This window comes from Myxocyprinus asiaticus, chromosome 10 (genome assembly GCF_019703515.2).
Source record: "Myxocyprinus asiaticus isolate MX2 ecotype Aquarium Trade chromosome 10, UBuf_Myxa_2, whole genome shotgun sequence".
Taxonomy (NCBI): Eukaryota; Metazoa; Chordata; class Actinopteri; order Cypriniformes; family Catostomidae; genus Myxocyprinus; species Myxocyprinus asiaticus.
Window position 1 is genome coordinate 29725129 of NC_059353.1, and position 10375 is coordinate 29735503.

A 10375-nucleotide genomic window follows, 5' to 3' on the forward strand; every position below is an offset into this window, starting at 1 on the left:
TGAACTTTGAATTCCTGCCTCAATGTATTCCATGCTTTATTCCCAACCCAATCACATCCTCTGCCTTGTTGGTACTTGAAGGTCTCTCTCTCATTCAATATCACTTCTCTTTTGCTGTTGAACTACACTTTTGTCAGTCTACCCTTCTCAGTTCTGTGTGGCTATTATCTATTTTGATTGGAGCACAGTTCTGAAAGTCTAAAGATTTATTTACTGCCTGTTGTTTCTAAATCCACTTGCTGTTTATTGTACTGGTTCATGAGGAGTGACATTGATGATACAAGGTCTTTTTACTCCTGTTGCAGCTCTGACAGACATCAGGTTTCAACACAACACACAAGCAGTACTAATGTACAAAAGACTTAACAGGTTTATATATATAGTATATATAATTCTGATGTGGTTGTGGTTTGCTTATTTCCTGTTTATTTAACCGTCTCTCCTGACAGGTTAAATGGGAGTTATGACACAAGCAGTTATATATATCAGCAACTGTATACGGTTTTGAGTCATAGGTCCAAAGGTTTTTGAGTCAAAAGTTCAGTTTTGTTGTAGCTTTCCTTTGGAATTCTCCCTTTACAAAACTTTCACTTGCTGAATAAATTAATCAAAGCTGACAGCACTGCGTAGGTGAGTTCGAAATGGCATACTACGATACTACTTTTACTATTTCTACTATATATGGTAGAACTAGTAAGAGCAGTATAGTAGTAGTGTGCAATTCCAAGTTAGACCATGCATACAGCAAGTACGCCGCTGGGTGTCAGGGTAACATCGAAAAAAATGACTGCGCCTTTAAGACCACGCGAGCGCGCGCGCATGCACATAAAAAAAAAGAAAGAAGGTGGGGACAAGACAACCAATTTTTAGCATTCGAGAGTTACGCTGCATTAACTCGAAATACTCATTTGCAGCACACATTCAGCAGTCCGCATTTGCACAACCAAAAAATACTCTACAATGTCATTTGTCGCCAAAGTGTTTCTCCGGCTACCAGCTGTGATACGTATCGCTACACATCAAACATTCAGGAAAACAGTAAGCGCGTTTCCTCGATGCATGGTTGGGACCTTTAGACAGAACAGAGGAATAAACACATGTTTGAGTTCACTGAGGTAAGAACTGTCCTTCAAAACATCTCAGGCCTTGAGTTATTACGGTTTATCCTTGTTATTTTGTCCGCTGTGATGTTTGAACAGTTAAGCAATTTGTGTTCAGTGCATTTGGCCCCATGTATTTGGACACTTTAGGCCACGTTTAAAATGCATACATTTCAATGCATTAGATAAGTGGCACTTATTTTTAATAACTATAGCACAAGCATACATTTCAAGAAAACCATTTCGTCAAATGAAGTTTGTTACTAAAGGATAAAGCAAACTTAAAAGAGAAGAGAAAGTATTTGAGCACTTTCTAGTTAAATAATTATGTCAAGTCAAGTGCTTTTGTCATTTCAACCATTTACAGCAGGTACAGTACACAGTGAAACGAAACAACGTTTATCCAGGTCCATGGTGCTGCATAAAATAACTACACGGAACTAAATAAGACTACACAGGACTTCATAAATAGCACATTTGCAAACAGCGCAAGAAAGTAAAATAACTAACTAAATGTCCATAGTTAGATAATGTGAAACTACACCTGTACATTTAGCTAGGACACGTGTGTGAACTTGAGGGTAGCTGACTTCCACTAATAATGACCTTGGCACCAACTGGTTAAGTAATCTAAAAAAAAAAAAAAAAAGGCTTTTGAGAAAATGTCTAACATCATTTTTCTGCAGAAGCCTTAATGTCATATCAAGACTTTTGATGAGATGTTAAATGCAATGCCACTGGTGAAGCTTAGGTTTGGTTTAAGTGTCTAAAGTGCAAGTGTACTTTTGTGGGGCCGCCGTATTTCCCAGTTAGGCAAATAGGTTAAAATATCGTATGTTATGTTTTTTATGTTATTTTTTTTATTTTATTCTTTGCAGGTAGGGTTTATGTTTCTAAACGTATATTGCATAATAATAAGCATTTATTTTACTGTATATGTTTGTTTTTTGAGAAAAACGTTGACTGCCAATAAATATGTATTATCTACTTATTATCGGTATGTAAAAAAAAATTAATGCTGGACAATTTAGCACCTTTTAGACTTTTTATTTGGTTTTATGCAGAATATGAGACAATCCACTCGAAAAAACTGCCCCAAACTAGGAAAGATTAATTTAAGCCTATAAGTAGTTGTTTCTCAAGAAAAGACTGATTAGGCAACCTTTACCATCACTTGTTAGGATAAGGAAAAACAGATACGTTTATGAAGCACTTCAGCTACAATTTCTGTTTCAGCCTAATGAAGACCACTTGAACCAAAATCCCCCTTCCACCCCACTCTCCATCCCTCTTTGTCTTCTCTCAAGGCTTCCATGCACAAGTTGTATTTTCTCAGAAAGGCTTTATCGGATCTTGGGTGAATTAACACTCAAGGTCAGCCAAAGGTGCTTAAGGATACAACAGAACATTGTTTTAGGGTTTTCATATAGTTCTTTGCACTTTAAGGCTTAATAATGTCTCTTTGCAGGGCAGAGGAGAAGGTGACCGTTCACATTATAAATCGAGATGGAAAAAGGCTTTCAGTGAAAGCTTCAACTGGAGACTCATTACTTGATGTCGTTGTCAACCATGATCTAGATATTGATGGATTTGGTAAGTTTTTTTTTTTTTTTTTTTTTTTTTTTTTTGAGAGAGATACTATACAAAAATATTAAAGCAAGGAAAATACATAAATTCTAAAAGTGCTAATCACTTTCACATAGTGTACTGACTAGCCTGTAAGGTTATCATTACTGCAGATTTTACTGAAATATAACAAAGGTGCATATACTGTATGTGAGTGCTGTGAATGTTGAATGAAAAATGATTTGGTCCTTTTGCTCATTATTTTATATAATGGTAAGTAGGGCTGTGCTGGCTTTGTTATTGCAATTCAAGGGTTAAACGAGGTAAAATGTCCTTTTTAGCTAAGAAAATATTTTAATGCTTGCCACCAGATCTAATCTTAAACTTGAAAGCTTTTATTTTTTGTGTCTGTTTTGGGTTTTATAACTAGGTGCATGTGAGGGAACTTTGGCCTGCTCTACATGCCACCTTATTTTTGACGAGGCAGTTTATAAGAAGCTTGGATCAGTTTCTGATGAAGAAATGGACATGCTGGACTTGGCTTATGGGCTTACAGACACGTGAGTGAACCTCTGGGAACCAAGCATTTTTTATGGTGTTTATGGTGCAAAACTGGCAATGACTTAACTGGACACAGTATATAGTGCAACAGTCAGGTTCCTGCAGTAAAAATCCCATTTATGTCCATAGGGGAATCTTTTTTTATTTTTATTTTTTTTAAAGATAGCCTACCGTGAGCTCCGAGGTTGATCGATGGTATATACTTCCGTTGAAGTCATCAATCCGCATTATTTCATCTTCATGTAAAAAAAAATCGTGTTTAATAACTGAATTTCTGGTGAAGAACTACACTACCCATTATCCTGAAGGGAATGCATTCATCAATCAGAGAGTCGTGCCAAACAGGCTCTGTAGCAACCGATCATTCCAGTAAAAAACAGTGCATGATGCAGTCGAGTTGGTCTACCTACACTCTCAAAGTACTTGTGTATTTGAAAATATATTGTTCATACATTTTCGGTTTTAATTTGATTACGATTTCACAATGTTTTGTGGGATTTGTAGTTCGTGCCCTCATGACTTCACCTTTTTTGCTTCAAATCATGTTTGTAATGTGGTCATTCACCTCGGAGCTGGCTGGTTTGGTTCTTGGCTTAAAACTCTTATCAAGTATTTTATGAAATCCCTATGGAAAATATGAATGGGGGAAAAAAAATCCGGAACCAAGACAGCCACAAACTTAAGTGGGCACTGTTGCAAACTATTGTAAAATTGACTTTTTTTTTTTTTTTAATACTGTTTGAGGAACAGAGTGAAATTAAGTCGTTATTCACTGAAAATCTTCTGCACTATGTATCTTTCAAATCTCACTCTATTCTTTGAATAATGTCAACACAATGACCTAATTTTAGACATTTATTTTTCATTTTCTGTGGTAACAACCCCCAGTTTTAATCCATGCTCATTCATGAGTTGGCTGAATTTTAAGACTCCTAGAAAATGAGAATTGTTCTGTTTTGCCTGTATGGATTTCAGATCTCGTCTGGGTTGCCAGGTGTGTTTGAGGAAAGATCTGGATGGAATGATTATGCGTGTGCCAGAGGCGGTGTCTGACGCTCGAGTGGACGGTGAGAATGAATCGTCCTTAGCCTCACCCAAAGCACAACCTATAAAATAATCCCCGGCCCTATCTCATACACACTGCAGTTAGGAGATTTATTTAATAGCTCATATTTTAATATATAGGATGTTCATAGTAAACCTTCCTAAAGTAGACTTTATATCTGAATGTTTTTTGCATTGCTGCCAAGACAAATAGTTTTTATACTTTGTGTGATTGGAATTATTTTTTTAATTGCACAGATTCTGCAATTGTCTGTATGAAACTAAGATATGGGAGCATCTTGTTTTTTCAATGCAAATATTCTGTAATTGTGTACCCGATTTATTGCAATAAACAAGGTCTATAACCATCTTAAGTTTAACTACAAATTTTCTTTGAAGCTTAAAGCTACAACTTTATCCTCAAGTAAATACAGTTGTGCTCAGAAATTTGCATATCCTGGCAGAAATTGTGAAATTTTGGCATTGATTTTGAAAATAGGACTGATCATGCAAAAAAACTGTCTTTTATTTAAGGATAGTGATTATATGAAGTCATTTATCATCACATAGTTGTTTGGCTCCTTGTGATTGAACAGTACTGACTGGCATTTTCAAGGCTTTGGATATCTTTTTATATCCTTTTCCATCTTTATAAAGTTCCATTACCTTGTTACGCAGGTCTTTTGACAGTTCTTTTCTGCTCCCCATGGCTCAGTATTTAGCCTGCTCAGTGCAACCACATGAGAGCTAACAAATTTTTTTTTTTATTTTTTATTTTTTATTTTTTTTTTTAGCATGATCAGTCCTATTTTCAAAATCAATGCCAAAATTTCACAATTTCTGCCAGGGTATGCAAACTTTTGAGCACAACTGTATATAGCATTCATTTTGAATCTAAACAAACAAAAAAGCTGTGTTGTGTTGTGAATGTGTATTTGCCATTTTTAAATGCTATGATTTGAAATAAGTTTAAAAGTTAGACTTGTATTAGGACTCAAAACCTTTATATTGAATACCGTTAAATAGTGCAATAAAATCCCATGTGTATTTGTTGTACAGTCATAAATATCTGGTAGCATTAAAAAGTCATTACCATGCTCAAAAACAATTCTACAAATAAAATGTTATTAGACAGTAGTAGCAAAATGGCTCAAATATTCTTAAAGAAATTCTGTTATTTACATTGTTGGGTAAAAGTAATTGTGACACAGGTTCATACAGTTACATAAAACATTAATTTAAATTAACATGAAAATTGTATTGACATTTTTAAAGCTGCACTATAAGTTTTTTTTTTTTTTTTTGGTTAAAAATGAACAAAGTGCCATTATTGATTGAGTACATATAGTGTTCAAAACAATGTCCTTACCTTACCCCGATTCACTACAGTAAGCCTATAAAAAAAATATTTGTATTTTGAGCTGTCTAGTTTGATTTGGCACAAAATCGCTGGCTTATGATGTTTATCATTGCGTCATTACATCATGTCAGTGCACACAGGAAAGAAGTGCTAGTGTTCTGTCGAAGTCTGTTCCCCGTAGCGCCATTAAACAGGGGAAACAGACTTCGACACTAACCTAAGGGGGAACAGACTTTGAAACTAACCTAAAAGCAAAACATGGGAACAGACTTTGAAACTAACCTAAAGCGAAACATAGGGGGAAAAGACTTCGAAACTAACCTAAGGGAAAACATAGGGGGAACAGACTTCGAAATTAACCTAAGGGGAAACATAGGGGGAACAGACTTCGACTCTAACCTAAGGGGAAACATAGGGGGAACAGACTTCGACACAGCACCAGCTGTCTCATGTTCTGGCTGGAGAAACTAACTATGCTGCTCAACTCAGTTCAGAAACATTCACACAGTTCAGGACAGCATCTTTGTTGTCTAAATGAATGTTTATCTGTTATCCGTTTGGCAAAGTTGTTTACCTGCTATAATGCTTTGATATGTTGTCTGGTATGGTTGTTGAAGCTTATATTGCTTATCGTGCTTTTATTAATCGAACTTTACTCGTGTTAACCGATCACAATGTATCTACGTTGTCCGGTGAAGTTACTGTGACATGTTCAATATGTATGACTTCTGAAACTGACTTGTAATAGTTATATTGCATATTTAAGCTTATTAATTTATGTTTAATAAAGTATATTTTATCCCCATCATTATTAAACATATGGGAAACAGACTTCGACTCTATCCTAAGGGGAAACATGGGGGAACAGACTTCGACATTAACCTAAGGCAAAATATAGGGGGAACATACTTTGACACAGCACCAGCTGTCTCATGTTCTGGCTGGAGAAACTAACTACACTGTTCAACTCAGTTCAGGAACACTCACACAGTTCAGCATCTTTGTAGTCTAGATGAATGTTTATCTGTTATCCGTTTGGCAAAGTTGTTTACCTGCTATAATGCTAGTATATGTTGTTTGGTATGGTTGTTGAAGCTTATATTGCTTATGCTTTTATGAATCGATCATTACTCATGTGTTAACCGATCACGATGCATCTACGTTGTCCGGTGAAGTTACTGTTACATGTTTAAAATGTATAACTTCTGAAACTGACTTGTTATATTGCATATTTCAGCTTATGTTTAATAAAGTATATTTTATCCCCATCATTATTAAACATGGGAGGAACAGACTTAGACACTAACCTAAGGGGAAACATGGGGGGAGCAGATTTCGACCCTAACCTAAGGGGAAACATAGGGGGAGCAGACTTCGACACTGACCTAAGGGGAAACGTAGGGGGAGCAGATTTCGACACTAACCTAAGGGGAAACGTAGGGGGAACAGACTTCGACACTAACCTAAGGGGAAACAGACTTCGACTCTGACCTAAGGGGAAACATAGGGGGAACAGACTTCGACTCTGACCTAAGGGGAAACATAGGGGGAACAGACTTCGACACTAACCTAAGGGGAAACGTAGGGGGAGCAGATTTCGACACTAACCTAAGGGGAAACATGGGGGGAGCAGATTTCGACACTAACCTAAGGGGAAACATAGGGGGAACAGACTTCGACACTAACCTAAGGGGAAACATGGGGGGAGCAGATTTCGACACTAACCTAAGGGGAAACATAGGGGGAGCAGATTTCGACACTAACCTAAGGGGAAACATAGGGGGAACAGACTTCGACACTAACCTAAGGGGAAACAGACTTCGACTCTGACCTAAGGGGAAACATAGGGGGAGCAGACTTCAACACTAACCTAAGGGGAAACATGGGGGGAGCAGATTTCAACACTAACCTAAGGGGAAACATGGGGGGAACAGACTTCGACACTAACCTGAGGGGAAACAGACTTCGACTCTGACCTAAGGGGAAACATGGGGGGAACAGACTTCGACACTAACCTTAGGCAAAAATGGGGGGAGCAGACATCGACACTAACCTAAAGGGAAACATGGGGGGAGCAGATTTCAACAATAACCTAAGGGGAAACATGGGGGGAACAGACTTCGACACTAACCTGAGGGGAAACAGACTTCGACTCTGACCTAAGGGGAAACATGGGGGGAACAGACTTCGACACTAACCTTAGGCAAAAATGGGGGGAGCAGACATCGACACTAACCTAAAGGGAAACATGGGGGGAGCAGATTTCGACACTAACCTAAGGGGAAACATAGGGGGAACAGACTTCGACACTAACCTAAGGGGAAACATAGGGGGAGCAGACTTCGACACTAACCTAAGGGGAAACATGGGGGGAGCAGATTTCGACACTAACCTAAGGGGAAACATAGGGGGAGCAGATTTCGACACTAACCTAAGGGGAAACATAGGGGGAACAGACTTCGACACTAACCTAAGGGGAAACAGACTTCGACTCTGACCTAAGGGGAAACATAGGGGGAGCAGACTTCAACACTAACCTAAGGGGAAACATGGGGGGAGCAGATTTCAACAATAACCTAAGGGGAAACATGGGGGGAACAGACTTCGACACTAACCTGAGGGGAAACAGACTTCGACTCTGACCTAAGGGGAAACATAGGGGGAGCAGACATCGACACTAACCTAAAGGGAAACATGGGGGGAGCAGACTTCGACACTAACCTAAGGGGAAACATAGGGGGAGCAGATTTCGACACTAACCTAAGGGGAAACCTATGGGGAACAGACTTCGACACTAACCTAACGCGAAACATAGGGGGAACATACTTTGACACGGCACCAGCTGTCTCATGTTCTGGCTGGAGAAACTAACTACGCTGTTCAACTCAGTTCAGGAACACTCACACAGTTCAGCATCTTTTGTAGTCTAGATTAATGTTTATCTGTTATCCGTTTGGCAAAGTTGTTTACCTGCTATAATGCTAGTATATGTTGTTTGGTATGGTTGTTGAAGCTTGTATTGCTTATCATGCTTTTATGAATCGATCATTACTCGTGTTAACCGATCATGATGCATCTACGTTGTCCGGTGAAGTTACTGTTACATGTTTAAAATGTATGACTTCTGAAACTGACTTGTAATTGTTATTGCTTATTAATTTACATTTAATAAAGTCTATTTTATCCTCATCATTATTAAATCCTCGTTTTACGTTTTTAGTTTTACGTGTTATTGTGTGCATTGCATAGACATGCTATTGTAGTAACTGAGGCTGGACAATATAGTATAAAAATAATAAAGTCTTCTATTAAACTCGTATCAGCCATATCACAAGTTTAACCTCTTAAATTTATAAGTGTAATCCATTTCAAAAATTAATAGTAGATAAAACACTTAAATAATCATATTAAGAGATAATGGTGGTGGCTGAGGAGAGCCCCCTGTTCTCTGTTTAAAAGTGCTTTTGAGTGTAGTGTCAGAAAAGCGATTTTAAGTGTAAAATTCATAAAAATATAAAAATGTTGTTTATCTTCAAAGCAAGTAATATTTCCGTTTCAAATGTTTAATCGTATAACATAATATTAACATGAAAATAGCACGTTATGACTCTGGCTCCAGTCATGATCACACTCAGTCCAGTTAATCTCAAATTGGGAGATTCATCGAAGTATAGGTCTCTGTGGAGCAGTAATGGTTGTTTATAAATCAGTGGCCGTTTTCAATCCGGGATGGGCGTTTCTAAACTATACAATGAATGTAGGGTATCTCAATGGTTTGAAAACGCCCACTGATTGGGAAAAGCCCATTTTTGTTCTGCAGACATAAGTCTTGATTCAGCCGCCAGAAGAGCAGCGCCAGAACACGACTTACGCAAATTGCTTGTAATTTTAAGTTTCAACCACAGATGTCGCTTGAGAGCACAGTTATGTAGTGCAGCTTTAAACATATTGCTTATGACTTATGGAATTCTTGTTTACCAACCAGAGGTGTCATGCACCCATTTTTCTGGGGTGGAACCAGGGTCAGTCATAAAACTAACAAAATTAACCAAATAATATGATTTGTATTCCTCCATGAATGTTATTTCTCCATAAATTAGTTTAACCATGAATAGAATTTATGTCCACTCGCATGAGGCACTGTAAACTGAGTCTTCCAACACACAAACTATTTATACATTAGTAAATATCAGAATATTTTGCAATAAACTTACAATATATTGTTCTACAGTTAACTTAAAATCAATAGTGTTATATTGTTCCATTGTTTTTAATAAGATTGTGTCATTTACTATGCTTAATGGGATTGTAGTTCATGTCTTAATGAAACATGGTAAGTACACAGTATTATATGTTTGTCTTTTTGTCTGATTTTCAATTAGCCTACTTTTTTACTTCAAAGTTTGTAAAAGCTTGGATTCACCTCGGAGCTGGTTGGTTTGGTTCATGTCTTGGAACTGTTTTGTGAAGGATTTTATTAAATTCTTATGAAGAAATTAATGGGAAAAATACTTCTGGAATCTGAAACCAAGACGGCTAAAAAAAGTGGGAGGGAAGTGGGAGCAATTGATCAGACTGTTCTTAAGGGAACAAGTGGTGCCGCCACAAACTATTCTGCCGTCTCCCTTTGAAAATGAAGAAGGAACATGCACCTATCGTGTTAAACCGCCTTTCATTATTTAATGTAAAGAACTTATCCATTTTTATAATGAAATGATTCACACTGAAATGACGGTGACAAGAT

At 37.5% G+C, this 10375-nt stretch overlaps 1 protein-coding gene and 1 long non-coding RNA gene across 51 annotated transcripts; one reads left to right on the forward strand and one right to left on the reverse strand.

Annotated features, from left to right (window-relative positions):
- Positions 1-833: 833 nt before the first annotated feature.
- Positions 834-4641, forward strand: LOC127447150 (adrenodoxin-like). Its single transcript, XM_051708775.1, has 4 exons — positions 834-1115; positions 2569-2693; positions 3097-3226; positions 4203-4641. Exons 1-4 carry the CDS (start codon positions 961-963, stop codon positions 4342-4344), a joined length of 552 nt encoding a protein of 183 aa, XP_051564735.1. The 5' UTR covers positions 834-960; the 3' UTR covers positions 4345-4641.
- Positions 4642-4777: 136 nt separating this feature from the next.
- Positions 4778-8950, reverse strand: LOC127447148 (uncharacterized). Of its 50 annotated transcripts, none has more exons than XR_007898293.1 (5): positions 8169-8889; positions 8024-8129; positions 7502-7984; positions 7279-7462; positions 4778-7161 (listed from the first exon to the last, which is right to left on the reverse strand). It is a non-coding gene; the product is annotated as an uncharacterized LOC127447148 (long non-coding RNA). The 50 variants fall into 50 exon arrangements; XR_007898321.1 differs by lacking the exon at positions 8024-8129 and having other exon boundaries at positions 7502-7790; positions 7946-8023; positions 8392-8880; XR_007898310.1 differs by having other exon boundaries at positions 7502-7607; positions 7907-7945; positions 7985-8878.
- Between the last annotated feature and the right edge of the window lie 1425 nt (positions 8951-10375).